We start from the raw sequence: 21,863 nt of genomic DNA, 5'->3' as shown, positions 1-21,863 counted from the left end.
ATCCTAGTGGAGCACTCTGTTATGACTCTACTGAGTATTGTCTATCCTAGTGGAGCACTCTGTTATGACTCTACTGAGTACTGTCTATCCTAGTGGAGCACTCTGTTATGACTCTACTGAGTACTGTCTATCCACTAGTGACTCTACTGAGCACTCACTGTTATGACTCTACCTAGAGACTACTGTCTATCTCAGCCTAGTGGAGCACTCTGTTATGACTCTACTGAGTACTGTCTATCCTAGTGGAGCCCTCTGTTATGACTCTACTGAGTACTATATCATTGCTGTTTGGCCCTGTCCGGGGGTATCATCGGATGGGGCCACAGTGTCTCCTGACCCCTCCTGTCTCAGCCTCCAGTATTTATGCTGCAGTAGTTTATATGTCGAGGGGCTAGGGTCAGTTTGTTATATCTGGAGTACTTCTGTCTTATCCAGTGTCCTGTGTGAATTTAAGTATGCTCTCTAATTCTCTCTTTCTCTCTTTCTTTCTCTCTCTCGGAGAACCTGAGCCCTAGGACCATGCCCCAGGACTACCTGACATGATGACTCCTTGCTGTCCCCAGTCCACCTGGCCGTGCTGCTGCTCCAGTTTCAACTGTTCTGCCTGTGATTATTATTATTTGACCATGCTGGTCATTTATGAACATTTGAACATCTTGGCCATGTTCTGTTATAATCTCCACCCGGCACAGTCAGAAGAGGACTGGCCACCCCTCATAGCCTGATTCCTCTCTAGGTTTCTTCCTAGGTTTTGGCCTTTCTAGGGAGTTTTTCCTAGCCACCGTGCTTCTACACCTGCATTGCTTGCTGTTTGGGGTTTTAGGCTGGGTTTCTGTACAGCACTTTGAGATATCAGCTGATGTACGAAGGGCTATATAAATACATTTGATTTGATGTGATACTGTCTAGCCTAGTGGCGCACCAATCATTAATTGTACACAAAACAGCAGCATTTAAAGTGAGCAGCAACAACAACAATACCACCTGTGCCAAAGTTCCAGGCTAGGCAGGAGGTAATATAGACCCAAGACATACCTAGGCAGGAGGTAATATAGGCCCAAGACATACCTAGGCAGGAGGTAATATAGGCCCAAGACATACCTAGGCAGGAGGTAATATAGACCCAAGACATACCTAGGTGTGTGTGTTTTATTTTTTATTTTACCTTTGTTTAACTAGGCAAATCAGTTAAGAACAAATTCTTATTTTCAGTGATGGCCTAGGAACAGTGGGTTAACTGCCTGTTCAGGGGCAGAACGACAGATTAGTACCTTGTCAGCTCGGGGGTTTGAACTTGCAACCTTCCGGTTACTAGTCCAACGCTATAAGCACTAGGCTACCCTGTGGCCAAAATGGATACCTATTCCCTCCCTATATAGTGCACTACTAAAGTATTTCTCTATATAAGGAATAGGGTGCCATTTGGTTAACAGCCCATACCTGGGATTACAATCAGGACATAGGCGGGGCAGACGATTGGAGCCTCCTCTATCACGCTGCCAGTGGCGTGCTGCCCGGTCCAGGACAATAACACTAAGAACCCTGGGTAGTTGTTATGACTGGATGCCTGCCAGGTTATGAAATAGCGGGTTAGACAAACGTCGATCAGGGTTCTTCCTTTCTCTCCTCTATCTTCTTTTGTGTTTGTGCCAACCTTTCATTGTCTTGGTTCATGCCAAGGGCAGCCTCTCAAACGACATTCTATTCCCTATATAGTGCCCTTTGGGCCCTGGTCAATGTAGTGTACTATATAGGGAATAGGGTGCCATTTGGTTCACATTCAAGGTGATTGTTTGAATGCTGTTGCCCTTCCACTGTCCCACAAAACAATTTGTGGTTTGATCGGACATTATTTATGATTTAGTAAATAATAATAGGTTTAATTACTGTATGTGTGTTTTCTCTAGACTTCCTAGGTTCTATCAAGAGGTAGTAGAATTTCCTGACAGTATTCTGGCAGCAGTTGAGGATTTTCATCGACTCTGACATCATCATCCCCCCCCCATGACACATCTACTTTGTCAACATTATGAAAAATGGTGACATTGGGAACAATCTATTTGACATTTAATCTCAACCAATCATATTACCTTGATTGATTTAGTCCCCGTGGAGTAGTGTATAAAACATGCATTTGTCACTGACAGACTTTGAATAGTAAGGTGTATGACCCACTGATAAACATGTCAGTTTCTCAGATTAAGGCTGATATTGGAGCAGAAATAGCTGTCCAATTTGAAGTGGAAGAGGTCGAGAGATGTAGCAAGAGGACTTCAAAGGGGTAATTTTAGACACTGTAGGTTGCACATGAATAGTGTCGGCATAATAATATGTTTGGTCCTGTAACACGATGAGATTGGGTTCAGAGGAAGGTAACATTCTGATCCTGAGGGAGAAACCACCGTGCAGGAGCTGGCTTGGAATGGGATCTATAAATACTGGATCCCTCCAGGAATGATTGATGCTGGCAGGTACGCACTGGTACAATGTGGATACACCTGGCATGTAAACATCACACCGCTTTGATGTGATTTGTGCAGGCCTACTGTAGGTTGAAGACGTAAGCTCTGCAGGCCTAAACCACAGACCAGGTTAATTAAGATCCACAGACTAGAATTGTCCCTTTAAACCACAGACCAGGTTAACATCCACAGACTGGAATTGTCAATTTAAACCACAGACCAGGTTAACATCCACAGACTAGAATTGTCCCTTTAAACCACAGACCAGGTTAACATCCACAGTGGAATTGTCCCGTTAAACCACAGATCAGGTTAAGATCCACAGTGGAATTGTCCCTTTAAACCACAGACCAGGTTAACATCCACAGTGGAATTGTCCCGTTAAACCACAGACCAGGTTAACATCCACAGACTAGAATTGTCCCGTTAAACCACAGACCAGGTTAACATCCTCAGTGGAATTGTCCCGTTAAACCACAGACCAGGTTAACATCCACAGACTAGAATTGTCCCTTTAAACCACAGACCAGGTTAACATCCACAGACTAGAATTGGCCCTTTAAACCACAGACCAGGTGAACTATTGCAATTTACCTACATGGCCAGGGGTCAAAGCAAGACAAATCCTTTCAGAAAGCAGACATGGTTTTTAAATGCTACGTTAAACTGTTAACTTTGTTTGCTTTAGCCTGCTTGGACTGCCAAATGGGCGGGGTTTACACTTTTGGGGCTTTTCTATTGGTTCCATTTCAAAAGCTCAGTCAAACACAACTACTGTGATATTTGAAATGATTTGAAATACTATTTGAACACAGGTCTATCAGGCACAAACTTTACTAATGGATGCTGACCCTTCGAAAACAAAGTAGTAGACACAATGTCATACACAGAAGACTGTTATGACAACAGTAGAGGACATGGTCTTCTCATTTACTTTGCTGGGGTGACTTTTGTACAGTCTTTCCCTCCCTCCCTCCCCCTCCCTCCCTCCCTCCCCCTCCCTCCCTCCCTCCCTCCCTCCCTCCCTCCCTCCCTCCCTCCCTCCCTCCCTCCCTCCCCCTCTGTAATGGTATTTTTTAAATAAGAGGTAACACATTCCTGGCTGTGTGTTTTAGTGCAGGATGGTGCATCTTTTCCAAACCGAGCTGTCAGTCTCCACCTAAGGCCCCAGTTCCCCCACTTCACAGCATACCACACTCACAGACAAACAGAGAAAAAGGCAACGTTTCATTTGGTTCTAGGATTCACTCTCTCACTCTCTCACTCAATCTCTCTCTCTCTCTCTCTCTCTCTCTCTCACTCAATCTCTCTCTCTCTCTCTCTCTCTCTCTCTCTCTCTCTCTCTCTCTCTCTCTCTCACTCTCTCTCTCTCTCTCTCTCTCTGTCTCACTCAATCTCTCTCTCTCTCTCTCACTCAATCTCTCTCTCTCTCACTCAATCTCTCTCTCTCTCTCTCTCTTTCTCTCTCTCTGTCTCACTCAATCTCTCTCTCTCTCTCTCTCTCTCTCTCTCTCTCTCTCTCTCTCTCTCTCACTCAATCTCTCTCTCTCTCTCTCTCTCTCTCTCTCTCTCCTCAATCTCTCTCTCTCTCTCTCTCTCTCTCACACTCAATCTCTCTCTCTCTCTCTCTCTCTCTCTCTCACTCTCTCACTCAATCTCTCTCTCTCTCTCTCACTCTCTCTCTCTCACTCACTCTCTCTCTCTCTCTCTCTCTCTCTCTCTCTCTCTCTCTCTCTCTCTCTCTCTCACTCAATCTCTCTCTCTCTCAATCTCTCTCTCTGTCTCTCTCTCTCTCTCTCTCTCTCTCTCTCTCTCTCTCTCTCTCTCTCTCTCACTCTCTCACTCACCTCTAACATGTATAACCCCAGCCAGTTACAGATTTGATAAAAATACAAAAGTGTCAAATTCATGATTATTATGGTAATAAGGCAATACATTAAATCAAATCAAATGTATTTATAAAGCCCTTCGTACATCGGCTGATATCTCAATGTGCCAAGATGGGTGTAGAAGCACAAGATGGCCAAGATGTTCAAATGTTCAAATGTTCATAAATGACCAACATGGCCAAATAATAATAATCATAGTAGTTGTCGAGGGTGCAGCAAGTCAGCACCTCAGGAGTAAATGTCAGTTGGCTTTTCATAGCCGATCATTGAGAGTGTCTCTACCACTCCTGCTGTCTCTAGAGAGTTGAAAACAGCAGGTCTGGGACAGGTAGCACGTCCTGTGAACAGGTCAGGATTTCATAGCCGCAGGCAGAACAGTTGAAACTGGAGCCGTAGCACGGCCAGGTGGACTGGGGACAGCAAGGAGTCATCATGCCAGGTAGTTCTGAGGCATGGTCCTAGGGCTCAGGTCCTCCGAGAGAAAGAGAGAATTAGAGAGAGCATACTTAAATTCACACAGGACACCGGATAAGACAGGAGAAGTACTCCAGATATAACAAACTGACCCTAGCCCCCCGACACATAAACTACTGTAGCATAAATAATGGAGGCTGAGACAGGAGGGGTCAGGAGACACTGTGGCCCCATCCGATGATACCCCCGGACAGGGCCAAACAGGAAGGATATAACCCCACCCACTTTGCCAATATCTTCAACCACCAACTTACCATCCTGAGACAAGGCCGAGTAAAGCCCACAAAGATCTCCGCCACGGCACAACCCAAGGTGGAGGGGGGGCAACCCAGACAGGAAGATCACGTCAGTGACTCAACCCAAGGGGGGCGCCAACCCAGACAGTCAGATCACGTCAGTGACTCAACCCAAGGGGGGGGCCAACCCAGACAGGCAGATCACGTCAGTGACTCAACCCAAGGGGGGCGCCAACCCAGACAGGCAGATCACGTCAGTGACTCAACCCAAGGGGGGGTCGCCAACCCAGACAGGCAGATCACGTCAGTGACTCAACCCACTCAAGTGACGTTACTGTAATTCCTCCATGTAGAGTAAAAGTTTAGTAGTATTTTTATTTTTTATGAACCCCCCTCACTATCCTGAATTAAAAGTTTCCAAATAAAGAGCACACACTGTCAACAGATGAGGACCAGCTCTCTTTGTCTGTCACACAAACAACTCGCAGGAACACCATGATCCTAAACAACCTGCAAATAAAGTTTGTTTGGTGACGCTGCGTTATACAGAATATCTTTGTGTATGTCTGCATGTATAAGTTAGTATTTGGGTGGAGATATTACTACATTTCAGCTTTTCTAACACATTGAAGGATTAAAGATAAGAGCAGAGAGGATCAGAGTATAGAATATCAGGATACAGAGAGAGAGAGAAAGAGAGAGAGAGAAAGAAAGAAAGAAAGAAAGAAAGAAAGAAAGAAAGAAAGAAAGAAAGAAAGAAAGAAGGAAGAGAATGAGAGAGAGAGAAGAGAGTGAGAGAGAGATAGAGAAGAGAGGCAATCAGAGAGACTAACCTCAGAGAGACAGAGAAATAGAGAAGAGAGAGAGAGAGAGGACAGAGAAATAGAGAAGAGAGAGAGAGACTCAGAGAGAGAAGAGAGAGACTGAAGAGAGAGAGAAAAGTTTAGAGTATAGAGAGATAGAGAGGAGAGAGAATAGAGAGGACAGAGAAAAGAGAAGAAAGAAAGAGCAGAGAAATAGAGAAGAGATGAGGACCAGCTCTCTTTGTCTGACAGAAAGAAGAGAGAGAGAGACACCATGATCCTAAAGAAAGAAAAAAGAGAATGAAGAGAAGAGAGAGAGACAGAGAGAGAGAAGAGAGGAAGAGAGAGAGAGTATGTCTGCAGAGTAGAGAAAGTTAGTATTTGAGAGAGAGAGAGAGAGCTTTATCAAAAAAACAGAGCAGCCTAGAATGCTATTTGGCCCTAAACAGAGAGTACACAGAGAGATAGAGAGAGAGGAAGAGAGCGAGAAGACAGAGAAGAGATTGAAAGAGAAGAGAGAGAGAGAGAAAGAGAGAGAGAGATAAAGAGAGAGGGGAGAGAAATTGAGAAGAGAAGAGAAGGAAAACAGCGAGAAGAGAGAGAAGAGAGAGAAGAGAGAGATAGAGAGAGAGAGAGAGAGAAGAGAGAGAAGAGATTGCAAAAGAAAGAGAGAGAGAGAAAGAGAGAGAGAGAGAAGAGAGAAGGAAGATACAGAAGAGAAAGAGAGAGAGAGAGAGAGAGAAGAGAGAGAAGAGAGAAAGAGATAGAGAAGAGAGAGAAGAGAAAGAGAGAAGAGAGAGAGAGATAGAGAAGAGAGAGAGAGAATTAGAAAAAGAGAGCAGAGAATGATTTGGATAAAAGAGAGAGAAGTGGAGAATACCTGAGACTGAAGAGAGAGATAAGAGAAGGAAGAGAGTTGAAGACAGACTCAGAGATTGCAAAAGAAAGAGAAAGAGAGAAAGAGAGAGAGAGATAAAGAGAGAGGGGAGAGAAATCACTGAGAAGAGAGAGAGAGAGAAAACAGCGAAAACAGCGAGAAGAGAGAGAAGAGAGAGAAGAGAGAGAGAGATTAGAGATCCAAAAGAGAGAAGAGAGAAAACAAACAAGAGAGAGAAAGAACAAGAGATATCTAAGGGAAAATGTAAGAGAGAGAGAGAGAGAGAGAGAGAGAACAAGATTTGAAGAGAATGAGAGAGTGTAAGAAAGAGGAGAAGAGTTGAAGAAAGACAGAGAGGAGATTGTAAAACAGATCAATATTTATGCTTAGAAATTTTCCAAAAGAGAGAAAGAGAAATTGTTACAACACTGAGAGAGAGAGAGAGAGGAGAAATTTGAATGAGAGAGAAGAGAAACTTCTGAGAGAATGACTGTTAAGAGATTTAGTTCAGAAGGCAATGAGAGAGCCAGAAAGAGAGAGAAGAGAGAGAGAGAGAGAGAGAGAGAGAAGAGAGAGAAGAGAGAGAGAGAGAGAGAGAGAGAGAGAGAGAAAAGAGAAGAGAGAGAGAGAGAGAGAGAGAGAGAGAGAGAGAGAGAGATAAAGAGAGAGGGGAGAGAAATTGAGAAGAGAGAGAGAGAGGAAAACAGAGAGAAGAGAGAGAAGAGAGAGAAGAGAGAGAAGAGAGCGCAAAAGAGAGAGAGAGAGGAGAGAGAGAGATGAGAACAAGAGAGAGAAGAGAACGAGAGAGAGTGTAAGAGAGAGAGAGAGAGTGTAAGAGAGAGAGAGAGAGAGAAGAGAACAAGAGAGAGAAGAGAATGAGAGAGTGTAAGAGAGAGAGAGAGAAAGACAGAGAGAGAGAGAGAAAGAGAGAGAGGAGAGAGAGAGAGAAGAGATCGAGAGAGAGAGAGAAAAGAATGCAAAGAGAGAGAGAAGAGAAAGAGAGAGAGAGAGATAGAGAGAGAGAGAGAAGAGAACGAGAGAGAGAGAGAGAGAAGAGAGAGAGAGAGAGAGAAGAGAGAGAAGAGAGAGAGAGAGATAGAGAAGAGAGAGAAGAGAGAGAAGAGAGAGAAGAGAGAGAAGAGAGAGAGAGATAGAGAAGAGAGAGAAGAGAGAGATAGAGAGAGAGACTGGAGGGCTCTCCTTCCCTGTCTCCATCAGCCTGTTAGTGTTTGGCTGTGAAATTGAGCGGAAAACGACAGCATGGCCACCTGTTTTCTTTGTTTTCAGGGGTCTGACTGATAGAAGGCAAAGAGTTCCTCCAGAGCAGACACACACACAGCCCCCACTCCCTCAACCCTCTCACGGCTGCTTTCATGTCTAGGTCAGGGCCATCTCAAACCAGACCCTACGTCCCCAGGCCCTGATACCATACCTACCTGCTCCATTCAGGGGTCATGAACCCAGTCTTTTATGAGGGGGCTATTCGGGATGCCATTCATGCCATGGTGACTTTCCTTCTGTGGGGTAAAACTTCTCTGTGTCCAAAATGACATCCTACACCACTATATAGTGCCCTAGGCCCTGGTCAAATGTAGTGCATAGATGACCATTTGGGAGACAGAAGGGAAGGACGGAGGCTAACAAGGTCTGTTTTTATCCTATAGCCCCTTCTTTTATGTCCGTATGGCCCCAGCCTTCAGATTCCACATGGAAAAACACACGCTGAATGGACACAGGACAGCAATTGTGCCTCGAAGAATTGAGCGCATTTAGAGACCGAAATTATGACGTGATAAAAGGGGACATTGTCTTTTTCATTTAAATTCAAGCGTGAAGCAGATTGGACGACTCCTGGCCGTAACCCCACTCTCCGAGGGTGTCTCAGGGGCAATGGGATATGGTTTAAAAAAAAACACATTTCACACCTCACACTGTACAGGTCACACACTGGAACATGTGTGAAACAGGACAACTATAAGCCCTCCCTCCTATTTGACCTTTATTGGCATGTGTGTTTAACCAGGATGATCTGCTCAGTAACAATTTCCACTGATTTCCAGGTGTTTCGGATCTCATAAAATCACAGATGTGACATTTAATTTGATGTCACTGGAGACCTTGATATAGGGAAACTGGACCCATTAACCTATCCTGAATAGAGCATGGAAGTGATTTGAGACAAAATGACCCTAATGTTTGGGTATTTATGAAACATATGAATCAACTGAACAGGGTATGAGAGCAGCAGAATGACGCAATACTTCGTACCAAAACACAGATTTTCAGTCCAGTGGCCCTTTATTAAGGCTATGTGTTATTCTCTGGTACATTAGAATCAGTGAGCAGAATGTGTTATACTCTGGTACATTAGAATCAGTGAGCAGAATGTGTTATTCTCCAGTACATTAGAATCAGTGAGCAGAATGTGTTATTCTCTGGTACATTAGAATCAGTGAGCAGAATGTGTTATTCTCCAGTACATTAGAATCAGTGAGCAGAATGTGTTATTCTCTGGTACATTAGAATCAGTGAGCAGAATGTGTTATTCTCTGGTACATTAGAATCAGTGAGCAGAATGTGTTATTCTCTGGTACATTAGAATCAGTGAGCAGAATGTGTTATTCTCTAGTACATTAGAATCAGTGAGCAGAATGTGTTATTCTCTGGTACATTAGAATCAGTGAGCAGAATGTGTTATTCTCCAGTACATTAGAATCAGTGAGCAGAATGTGTTATTCTCTGGTACATTAGAATCAGTGAGCATCCTGTACCATCATATAAAACCTAATGGTCTTAATACCCAAAGTCTCTCACAGTTCAATCAGACCAGTGGTGCTCTCTCGTGGAAGTTACGTTCCAAATAGGAACGAAGTGGACTATGTAAGTAAAACAGCCCAGATAAGGGCCACATCAACCTATGAATGTTTAGCTTCCCGTAACTCTGATTGTTTGTGTGACACACGGGACACTTAGACATATTTGGACGGTCAAAAGATAGGCACATTCTCCTTCACCGTGTGATGTTTCGGTTAAAGTCCTCTCTGAATCACTTTTATACCCAGGAATGTGTAAAAGAAGAAATACCCAGATCACTAAAATGGCTGTTTGCTCTGTATACTCTGTCTCTAGAGTAACTGTGGTCAATAATCAGGACTTAACATGTAACCACACAGGAACACAGTCAGAACTACTGTGAATTACTAGAGAAATATAGTGGCAGACTCTCTCCCACCTCCTCAGCATTTCTATATGTCTTTACCTCACCCACAACAGAGTTGGTTGGAGATGCACCGTTGAGGCCATTTGCTCTACTAGGAGCTGAAAGGAATAAGGAGGTCCCCCCTCCCTGTTTTTCTGTGTCGTAGGCCTCCAGCAGAGCCACGTTGTGGGTCCTCTCATCTAATTATAATGTTATAACTTTTCATCCCCTGACCCCACACACACACACCATTCAAACCCTGCAGATATTCTTTTCCTGGCCCTACAGAGAGCCCTATGGGCCCAGGTCAAGAGCAGTACACTACATAGAGAATAGGGTTTCATTTGGGATGCTGTCTAAGGCTTGGAAATCTGGGTGGTATTAAAGGAGAAACTAGTTGTGATGAGTTGTGAGATCAACCTTGGACACCCGGGTGGTAAACTGGGTGGTAAACTGGGTGGTAAACTGGGCGGTAAACTGGGTCGTAAACTGGGTCGTAAACTGGGTGGTAACCCGGGTGGTAAACTGGGTCGTAAACTGGGTGGTAAACTGGGTGGTAAACCAGGTGGTAAACTGGGTCTTAAACTGGGCGGTAAACCGGGTGGTAACCTAGGTGGTAAACTGGGTGGTAAACTGGGTGGTTAACTGGGTGGTAAACTGGGTCGTAAACTGGGCAGTAAACCGGGTGGTAAACTAGGTGGTAAACTGGGTGGTAAACTGGGCGGTAAACTGGGTGGTAAACTGGGCGGTAAACCGGGTGGTAAACTGGGTGGTAAACTAGGTGGTAAACTGGGTCGTAAACTGGGCAGTAAACTAGGTGGTAAACCGGGTGGTAAACTGGGTGGTAAACTGGGTGGTAAACTGGGCAGTAAACTGGGTGGTAAACTGGGTGGTAACCCAGGCAGTAAACTAGGTGGTAAACTGGGTGGTAACCCGGGTGGTAACCTGGGTGGTAAACTGGGTGATAACCCGTGTGGTAAACTAGGTCGGAAACCTGGGTGGTAAACTGGGTGGTAAACCGGGTTGTGACCTGGGTGGTAAACTGGGCGGTAAACTGGGCGGTAAACTGGGAGGTAAACTGGGCGGTAAACCGGGTGGTAAACTGGGTGGTAAACTGGGCAGTAAACTGGGCGGTAAACCGGGTGGTAAAATGGGTGGTAAACTGGGAGGTAAACTGGGCGGTAAACTGGGAGGTAAACTAGGTGGTAAACTGGGTGGTAAACTGGGTGGTAAACTGGGCAGTAACCCGGGTTGTATCCTGGGTGGGAAACCTGGGTGGTAAACCAGGCGGTAAACTGGGTGGTAAACTGTGCAGTAACCCGGGTTGTATCCTGGGCGGTAAACTGGGTGGTAAACTGGGTGGTAAACTGGGTGGTAAACTGGGTTGTAACCTGGGTGGTTCCCTGGGTGGTTATAAAGGAGAAACTCCATTGTTAACTCTCCAAGGTGACCTCACAACTAGTCTCTCGTGGAAAGACTACAATAAATGAGCATCTGACCAGGTCACCGGGTGGTAAACTGGGAGGTAAACTGGGCGGTAAACCGGGTGGTAAACTGGGTGGTAAAATGGGTTGTAAACTGGGAGGTAAACTGGGCGGTAAACTGGGAGGTAAACTAGGTGGTAAACCGGGTGGTAAACTGGGTGGTAAACTGGGCGGTAAACTGGGCAGTAAACTGGGTGGTAAACTGGGTGGTAACCCAGGCAGTAAACTAGGTGGTAAACTGGGTGGTAACCCGGGTGGTAACCTGGGTGGTAAACTGGGTGATAACCCGTGTGGTAAACTAGGTCGGAAACCTGGGTGGTAAACTGGGTGGTAAACCGGGTTGTGACCTGGGTGGTAAACTGGGCGGTAAACTGGGCGGTAAACTGGGAGGTAAACTGGGCGGTAAACCGGGTGGTAAACTGGGTGGTAAACTGGGCAGTAAACTGGGCGGTAAACCGGGTGGTAAAATGGGTGGTAAACTGGGAGGTAAACTGGGCGGTAAACTGGGTGGGGTAAAACTGGGCAGGGTTGTATCCTGTAAACCTGGGTGGTAAACTGGGTGGTAAACTGGGCAGTAACCCGGGTTGTATCCTGGGTGGTAAACTGGGTGGTAAACTGGGTGGTAAACTGGGTGGTAAACTGGGTTGTAACCTGGGTGGTTCCCTGACCAGGTTATAAAGGAGAAACTCCATTTTAACTCTCCAAGGTGATTCTCACAACTAAAGACTACAATAAATGAGCATCTGACCAGGTCAGAACTGGGAGGTAAACTGGATAAAATGGGTTGTTTACTGGGAGGTAAACCATCAATTAGGTTTAACCAGGTGGTAAACTGGGAGGTAAACTGTGGGGTGGTAAACTTGTTTGAAACTGGGATAACCCGGAGTTCTTAGAAACTGGGAGGTAAACTGGGTAGTCTTAAACTGGGTTGTATCCTGGGCAGTAAACTGGGTGGTAAACTGATAAACTGGGTAGGTTTTAACACTTCTATGGTGGTTATAAAGGAGAAACTCCATTGTTAACTTTCCAAGGTGACCTCACAACTAGTCTCTCGTGGAAAGACTACAATAAATGAGCATCTGACCAGGTTACGCAAGATTTTAGTTCTGGGATTCTCACAACTAACCAGACTAGAATCAGATTGGATAGTTTTTTTTATGTACCATCAATTATTGTTTATGACCAGTGGTAATGTGGCCCAGTATCTTGTTTGACACGTGATAAGGAGTTCTTAGATATTTGCTTTAGTCTTAAACACATGATAAACTTAGGTTTTTACACTTCTATGGTGTCTTGTAAAAGCTTATGGGAAGGGCTTTCTATGTATGTCTGTAGACAAGGAATTTTAAGCCAGAGGTAGATGTAAGGTCAAGGTTTACCAGTAGTCTCTCAGTACAACCACCATTATACTGTACCAGTAGTCTCTCAGTACAACCACCATTATACTGTACCAGTAGTCTCTCAGTACAACCACCATTATACTGTACCAGTAGTCTCTCAGTACAACCACCATTATACTGTACCAGTAGTCTCTCAGTACAACCACCATTATACTGTACCAGTAGTCTCTCAGTACAACCACCATTATACTGTACCAGTAGTCTCTCAGTACAACCACCATTATACTGTACCAGTAGTCTCTCAGTACAACCACCATTATACTGTACCAGTAGTCTCTCAGTACAACCACCATTATACTGTACCAGTAGTCTCTCAGTACAACCACCATTATACTGTACCAGTAGTCTCTCAGTACAACCAAAATTATACTGTACCAGTAGTCTCTCAGTACAACCACCATTATACTGTACCAGTAGTCTCTCAGTACAACCACCATTATACTGTACCAGTAGTCTCTCAGTACAACCACCATTATACTGTACCAGTAGTCTCTCAGTACAACCACCATTATACTGTACCAGTAGTCTCTCAGTACAACCACCATTATACTGTACCAGTAGTCTCTCAGTACAACCACCATTATACTGTACCAGTAGTCTCTCAGTACAACCACCATTATACTGTACCAGTAGTCTCTCTGTAACGGTTTTCTAGTGGTGATGAAGGAGAGTCGGACAAACTGCAGCGTGTCGATTGCGATCCATGTTTAATATAACAAAGAAACACGAACTTACAAAAAACAATAAACGAAACCGAAACAGCCTATCTGGTGCAAACTAACAACGAGTACACATAGGACACTAAGGACAATCACCCACGACAAACTCAAAGAATATGGCTGCCTAAATATGGTTCCCAATCAGAGACAACGATAAGCACCTGCCTCTGATTGAGAACCACTCCAGACAGCCATAGACCTTGCTAGACAACCCACTAAGCTACAATCCCAATACCACCACCAAAACCCCAAGACAAACACACCACAATTACAAAAACCCCATGCCACACCCTGGCCTGACCAAATACATAAAGATAAACACAAAATACTTTGACCAGGGCGTGACAGAACCCCCCCCCTAAGGTGCGGACTCCCGAACGCACCTCAAAACAATAGGGAGGGTCCGGGTGGGCGTCTGTCCATGGTGGCGGCTCCGGCGCGGGACGTGGACCCCACTCCTTTAATGTCTTAGTCCCCTCTCCCTTCGTCCCTGGATAGTCCACCCTCGCCGCCGACCATGGCCTAGTAGTCCTCACCCAGAACCCCACTGGACTGAGGAACAGATCGGGACTGAAAGACAGCTCGGGACCGAGGCAGCTCGGGACTGAGGGGAAGCTCGGGAGTGAGAGAAAGCTCAGGAGTGAGAGAAAGCTCAGGAGTGAGAGAAAGCTCAGGAGTGAGAGAAAGCTCAGGAGTGAGAGGAAGCTCAGGAGTGAGAGGAAGCTCAGGAGTGAGAGGAAGCTCAGGAGTGAGAGGAAGCTCAGGAGTGAGAGGAAGCTCAGGCAGGTAGATAGATCTACCAGCTCCTGGCTGGCTGGTGGTTTCAGCAGATCCTGGCTGACTGGCAGATCCTGGCTGACTGGCAGATCTGGAAGAGTCTGGTTGACTGGCAGATCTGGAAGAGTCTGGTTGACTGGCAGATCTGGAAGAGTCTGGTTGACTGACCGATCTGGAAGAGTCTGGTTGACTGGCAGATCTGGAAGAGTCTGGTTGACTGGCAGATCTGGAAGAGTCTGGCTGACTGGCAGATCTGGAAGAGTCTGGCAGACTGGCGATGCTGGGCAGACCGGCGGCGCCGGGCAGACTGGCGGCGCCGGGCAGACTGGCGGCGCCGGGCAGACTGGCGACGCTGGGCAGACTGGCGACGCTGGGCAGACTGGCGGTGCTGGGCAGACTGACGACGCTGGGCAGACTGACGACGCTGGGCAGACTGACGACGCTGGGCAGACTGGCGGTGCTGGGCAGACTGGCGATGCTGGGCAGACTGGCGATGCTGGGCAGACTGGCGATGCTGGGCAGACTGGCGATGCTGGGCAGACTGATGGCGCTGGGCAGACTGGCGATGCTGGGCAGACTGGGGGCACTGGCGGCGCTGGGCAGACTGGCGGCACTAGCTGCTCCATATAGGCTGACAGCTCTGGCGGCTTCTTACAGACTGACCGCTCTGGCGGCTCCGTGCTGACTGGCAGCTCCTTGCAGACTGGCAGCTCCTTGCAGACTGGCAGCTCCTTACAGACTGACAGCTCCGTGCAGACTGACAGCTCCGTGCAGACTGACAGCTCCGTGCAGACTGGCTGCTCCATGCAGACTGGCTGCTCCATGCAGACTGACAGCTCTGGCTGCTTCATGCAGACTGACAGCTCTGGCTGCTCCATGTAGACTGGCTGCTTCATGCAGACTGGCAGCTCGGGCTGCTTCATGTAGACTGACAGCTCTGGCTGCTCCATGCGGACTGACAGCTCTGGCTGCTCCATGTAGACTGACTGCTTCATGCAGACTGGCAGCTCGGGCTGCTTCATGTAGACTGACAGCTCTGGCTCCTCCATGCAGACTGACAGCTCTGACTGCTCCATGCAGACTGACAGCTCTGGCTGCTTCATGCAGACTGGCAGCTCTGGCTGCTCTATGTAGACTGGCTGCTTCATGCAGACTGGCAGCTCGGGCTGCTTCATGTAGACTGACAGCTCTGGCTGCTCCATGCGGACTGACAGCTCTGGCTGCTCCATGTAGACTGACTGCTTCATGCAGACTGGCAGCTCGGGCTGCTTCATGTAGACTGACAGCTCTGGCTCCTCCATGCAGACTGACAGCTCTGACTGCTCCATGCAGACTGACAGCTCTGGCTGCTTCATGCAGACTGGCAGCTCTGGCTGCTCTATGTAGACTGGCTGCTTCATGCAGACTGGCAGCTCGGGCTGCTTCATGTAGACTGACAGCTCTGGCTGCTCCATGCGGACTGACAACTCTGGCTGCTCCATGCAGACTGACAGCTCTGGCTGCTCCATGCGGACTGACAGCTCTGGCTGCTCCATGCGGACTGACAGCTCTGGCTGCTCCATGTAGACTGGCTGCTTCATGCAGACTGGCAGCTCGGGCTGCTTCATGTAGACTGACAGCTCTGGCTGCTCCATGTAGACTGGCTGCTTCATGCAGACTGGCAGCTCGGGCTGCTTCATGTAGACTGACAGCTCTGGCTGCTCCATGCAGACTGACAGCTCTGACTGCTCCATGCAGACTGACAGCTCTGACTGCTCCATGCAGACTGACAGCTCTGGCTGCTTCATGCAGACTGGCAGCTCTGGCTGCGCTGAACAGGCGGGAGACTCCTGCAGCGCTGTGTCGGAGGAAGGCTCTGGCTGCGCTAAACAGGCGGAAGACTCCGGCAGCGCTGGAGATGAGGAAAGCTCTAACAGCGCTAGATAGGCGTGAGACTCCGGCAGCGCAGGAGAGGAGAAAGGCTCTGGCTGCGCTAAACAGGCGGGAGGCTCCGGCAGCGCTGTAGAGGAGGAAGGCTCTGGCTGCGCTGAACAGGCGAGGCACACTGAAGGCCTGGTGCGTGGTGCTGGAACTGGTGGTACTGGATCGAGGACACGCACAGGAAGCCTGGTGCGGGGAGCTGCTACCGGAGGGCTGGGGTGTGGAGGTGGTACTGGATAGACCGGACCGTGCAGGCGCACTGGAGCTCTTGAGCACCGAGCCTGCCCAACCTTACCTGGCTCGATGCCCACTCTAGCCCGGCCGATACGAGGAGCTGGAATATACCGAACCGGGCTGTGCACCCGCACTGGAGACACCGTGCGCTCCACAGCATAACACGGTGCCTGCCCGGTCTCTCCCGCCCCCGGTAAGCACAGGGAGTTTGCGCAGGTCTCCTACCTGGCATAGCCATACTCCCTGTAAGCCCCCCAAGAAATTTTTGGGGCTGACTCTCGGGCTTCCATCCGCTCTGCCGTGCTAGCTCCTCATAATGCCGCCTCTCTGCTTTTGCTGCCTCCAGCTCGGCTTTGGGGCGACAATAATCTCCAGGCTCATTCCAGGGTCCTTTACCGTCCAATTCCTCCTCCCATGTCCATATCTCCAGGTGGTGCAACCTCTCCCACTGTAGCTGCTGCTGCTCCTGCTGCTGCTGCCTCTGTTGCCTCTTCTCCTGTTGCTCCTTTGGGCGGCTACACTCCCTGGTTTAGCCCAGGGTCCTCTCCCGTCGAAGATCTCCTCCCATGACCAGAAATCCTTGGTGAGCATCTCCTTTTTCGGCTGCTCCTGCCTGTTGACACGCCGCTTGGTCCGTTGGTGGTGGGTGATTCTGTAACGGTTTTCTAGTGGTGATGAAGGAGAGTCGGACCAAACTGCAGCGTGTCGATTGCGATCCATGTTTAATATAACAAAGAAACACGAACTTACAAAAAAACGAAACCGAAACAGCCTATCTGGTGCAAACTAACAACGAGTACACATAGGACACTAAGGACAATCACCCACGACAAACTCAAAGAATATGGCTGCCTAAATATGGTTCCCAATCAGAGACAACGATAAGCACCTGCCTCTGATTGAGAACCACTCCAGACAGCCATAGACCTTGCTAGACAACCCACTAAGCTACAATCCCAATACCACCACCAAAACCCCAAGACAAACACACCACAATTACAAAAACCCCATGCCACACCCTGGCCTGACCAAATACATAAAGATAAACACAAAATACTTTGACCAGGGCGTGACACTCTTACAACCAAAATTATACTGTACCAGTAGTCTCTCAGTACAACCACCATTATACTGTACCAGTAGTCTCTCAGTACAACCACCATTATACTGTACCAGTAGTCTCTCAGTACAACCACCATTATACTGTACCAGTAGTCTCTCAGTACAACCACCATTATACTGTACCAGTAGTCTCTCAGTACAACCAAAATTATACTGTACCTGTAGTCTCTCAGTACAACCACCATTATACTGTACCAGTAGTCTCTCAGTACAACCACCATTATACTGTACCAGTAGTCTCTCAGTACAACCACCATTATACTGTACCAGTAGTCTCTCAGTACAACCACCATTATACTGTACCAGTAGTCTCTCAGTACAACCACCATTATACTGTACCAGTAGTCTCTCAGTACAACCACCATTATACTGTACCAGTAGTCTCTCAGTACAACCACCATTATACTGTACCAGTAGTCTCTCAGTACAACCACCATTATACTGTACCAGTAGTCTCTCTGTACAACCACCATTATACTGTACCAGTAGTCTCTCAATACAACCACCATTATACTGTACCAGACACTCTTGGTTGACTGAGGGGGACAGGTGCCTGTGTTTACTAATGGACAGATGCCTGTGTTTACTAATGGACAGGTGCCTGTGTTTACTAATGGACAGATGCCTGTGTTTACTAATGGACAGGTGCCTGTGTTTACTAATGGACAGGTCTGTAGAAGATCCATGATGTGACCTGGGTGGTCCAACGTTTAGTGTCACAGTCGAGATGGGTTCGAATCTGACCCACTGCTCTTTGACTGGAACTAAAGTGTCAGAGTAACTAGGATCAGTTTTGCCTCTCTACCACACCTGCTGTCTCGACCTCTGAATACTCAACTATTAAAAGCCAACTGACATTTACTCCTGAGGTGCTGACCTGTTGCACCCTCGACAACTACGGTGATTATTATTTGACCCTGCTGGTCATCTATAAACATTTGAACATCTTGAAGAACGATCTAGACTTAATGACCATGTACTTTTATAATTTCCACCCGGCACAACCAGAAGAGGACTGGCCGCCCCTCAGAGCCTGGTTCCTCTCTAGGTTTCTTCCTAGGTTCCTGCCTTTCTAGGGACGTTTTCCTAGCCACCGTGCTTCTACACCTGCATTGTTTGCTGTTTGGGGTTTTAAAGGCTGGGTTTCTGTACAGCACTTTGTGACATCAGCTGATGTAAAAAGGGCTTTAAAAATACATTTGATTGATTGACTGATCCCAGATCAGCACTTATATCTGATATGCTTTATAAATACATTTGATTGATTGATTGATTGATTGATCCCAGATCAGCAGTTATATCTGAGATGCTTTATAAATATGAGCCCTGATGCCAGTGTGTACTGTATGTATATGTGACGTACTGTACTGAGTATCTCTGACTGGGCCAACGGTACTATACGTTTCTAGTTCAGACCCAAGCTGCAACTATACAGTAATGCCTTACACCATTATTACAGTAATGCCTTACTCCATTATTACAGTAATACAGTAATGCCTTACTCCATTATTACAGCAATGCCTTACTCCATTATTACAGTAATGCCTTACTCCATTATTACAGTAATACAGTAATGCCTTACTCCATTATTACAGTAATACAGTAATGCCTTACTCCATTATTACAGTAATGCCTTACTCCATTATTACAGTAATGCCTTACTCCATTATTACAGTCATACAGTAATGCCTTACTCCATTATTACAGTAATACAGTAATGCCTTACTCCATTATTACAGTAATGCTTTACTCCATTATTACAGTCATACAGTAATGCCTTACTCCATTATTACAGTAATACAGTAATGCCTTACTCCATTATTACAGTAATACAGTAATGCCTTACTCCATTATTACAGTAATACAGTAATGCCTTACTCCATTATTACAGTAATACAGTAATGCCTTACTCCATTATTACAGTAATACAGTAATGCCCCTTATTTCTGATGATTATTTTGTTTACTGTCTTTTCTACCATTATCTCCTAACTTTTGCCCCACATGGAGGCTCTATGACTCTAGCTTATTGCCGCTTTGATGACTTATGATTGGCCAACAACAAGCTACACGCGCCACTCCTGTGAAAAGCAAAGAGCAGCAGCATGATTTATACAATTTCTCTCTCTATTGCAGCACTCGCTTTCGGATCTGAATGGGCCCTTCCGGATAAGTCAGTTAAAATTACACATACCAGAGACCCATGAAAATCATATCAGATACGACCCGTGACATTATTTAGAATTCTGGATCAGGACCCGCTAGGGTATCGGGTATTCGGGTATAGGTGGATCCGTAAAGACCTCTACTCTCCAACCTGTCAGCCTGTGCCAGATCTTTATCCAACACATCTCCATGTTAAAACTGTTGTTTCCATGCTGTAGTCACAATGAAACCATATGAATTATGAAGATGGACCTTCTACATTTCTATATGTCAATTTGTTCGGATGCTGGTGCTATTCAGTTTATATATTTGTTTTCCAAACCAAAACAAACAACTTTGGCCTGTATGTCATGCATTGTTTAGTCTGACGTCAGTACGAAAGAATGACACACACTGAGTGTTCAAAACATTAAGAACACCTTCCTAATATTGAGTTCAGTTGAGCTTCAGACTGAATATGAAGATTGTCAAAGGGGAACCCGCTGTCCCCAACACAGTGGGCTGGAGGTGGATAGGGGTGTTCTGACACATTTATCAGAGCACTTGCCTTATTTGTTTAACAGAGTGTATCCTGTCTCAACACATTGCCCCCATTCAGCCTCCTCTCCTACATCCTCCCCTGTCTACTGTCTGACTGACTGGCCTAGCTAAATCTCTCTCTTGCTCTCTCTCTCTCTTTTTCTCTCTCTTTCTCTCTCTCTGTCTCTCCCTCTCTCTCTCTCTTCTCTCTCCTTTTTCTCTCTCTCCCTCCCTCTCTCTCCCTCTCTCCATCCCCCTCCCTCTCTCTCCCTCCCCCTCTCTCACTCTCTCCCTCCCCCCCCCTCACTCGCTCGCTCCCTCCCCCTCCCTCTCTCTCTCTCTCCCTCCCTCTCTCTCTCTCCCTCTCTCTCCTCTCTCCCTCCCCCTCTCTCACTCTCTCCCTCCCCTCCCTCACTCCCTCCCTCCCCCTCCCTCTCTCTCTCTCTCCCCTCCCTCTCTCTCTCTCCCTCTCTCTCACTCTCTCCTCCCCCTCCCTCACTCGCTCGCTCCCTCCCCCTCCCTCTCCCTCCCTCTCTCTCTCTCCCTCTCCCCCCCTCTCTCTACACCAACTCATCGCTGAATGATGAAAGAGTAGCTTTGCGACCAAGAGAAAAGGAAACCATGGTCTGATTTATCTTGGCAGGGATGTTTGTTATACCATTTAATGTCCCAAAGAAATTCTAATGTCCCCTTTTGGCGAGAGGAGTAATTCGACCTGAACGAAAACAAATATCTTTCAAAGAAATCTTTCAAGGAATGGGGGACACGAACAGAAGTATGGCTTCATCTTAGTAGTGTGTGTTGTTTCTAGGGCTGCTGGTATGAAAGACGGCCGATGATGTGACAGTTACGGTTATGGAAAGCGATCTCCACATTCCCCTCAAACACAAACAGGTTAAGAGGCTTCACACACCACACTTTGATGAGAAAGAAAAAAACACAATAAACTTTACACTACCAAAGACTTGATGACGTCAATACTTCAATATGGCATCATATTGTGTTATAGGCTACCCTTTCCCCTGGTAGACACCGAACCCAGAAATATGTACCTTAAAGAGAAAAGAATGGCACAGAACAGGAACAAAGGTAAGGAGAGACAGAGGCAGAGAGAGAGACAGAGACAGAGAGAGAGAGAGAGAGACCGAGAGAGAGAGAGACCGAGAGAGAGAGACCGAGAGAGAGAGACCGAGAGAGAGAGAGAGAGACAGAGAGAGACCGAGAGAGACAGAGAGAGAGAGAGACAGAGACAGAGAGAGAGAGAGAGAGAGACCGGGACAGAGAGAGAGAGACCGACAGAGAAAGAGACAGAGAACTAACTCTCTCGCTCTCTCTCTCTGTCGCTCTCTCTCTCTGTCTCTCTGTCTCTCTCTCTCTCTCAATTCAATTCAATTCAAGGGCTTTATTGGCATGGAAAACATGTGTTAACATTGCCAAAGCAAGTGAGGTAGATAATATATAAAGTGAATGTCTCTCTCTCTCTCTCTCTGTCTGTCTCTCTCTGTCTCTCTCTCTCTCTGTCTCTCTCAATTCAATTCAAGGGCTTTATTGGCATGGGAAACAGAGCCAAAAAGATTGGAGAA

At 46.8% G+C, this 21,863-nt stretch overlaps 1 protein-coding gene across 1 annotated transcript; it reads left to right on the top strand.

Annotated features, from left to right (window-relative positions):
- Positions 1 to 10,342: 10,342 nt before the first annotated feature.
- On the top strand, positions 10,343 to 11,746 carry LOC121839017 (uncharacterized transmembrane protein DDB_G0289901-like). The gene is made up of 4 exons (XM_042295024.1): positions 10,343 to 10,556; positions 10,638 to 10,916; positions 11,014 to 11,202; positions 11,403 to 11,746. The coding sequence occupies exons 1-4, from the start codon at positions 10,343 to 10,345 to the stop codon at positions 11,744 to 11,746; spliced, it is 1,026 nt and encodes a 341-aa protein (XP_042150958.1).
- The last annotated feature ends 10,117 nt before the right edge of the window (positions 11,747 to 21,863 follow it).

Source organism: Oncorhynchus tshawytscha, linkage group LG13 (genome assembly GCF_018296145.1).
Source record: "Oncorhynchus tshawytscha isolate Ot180627B linkage group LG13, Otsh_v2.0, whole genome shotgun sequence".
Taxonomy (NCBI): domain Eukaryota; kingdom Metazoa; phylum Chordata; class Actinopteri; order Salmoniformes; family Salmonidae; genus Oncorhynchus; species Oncorhynchus tshawytscha.
The sequence above is the reverse complement of the archived record's forward strand: the minus strand, read 5'-3'. Positions and strand labels throughout refer to the sequence as shown.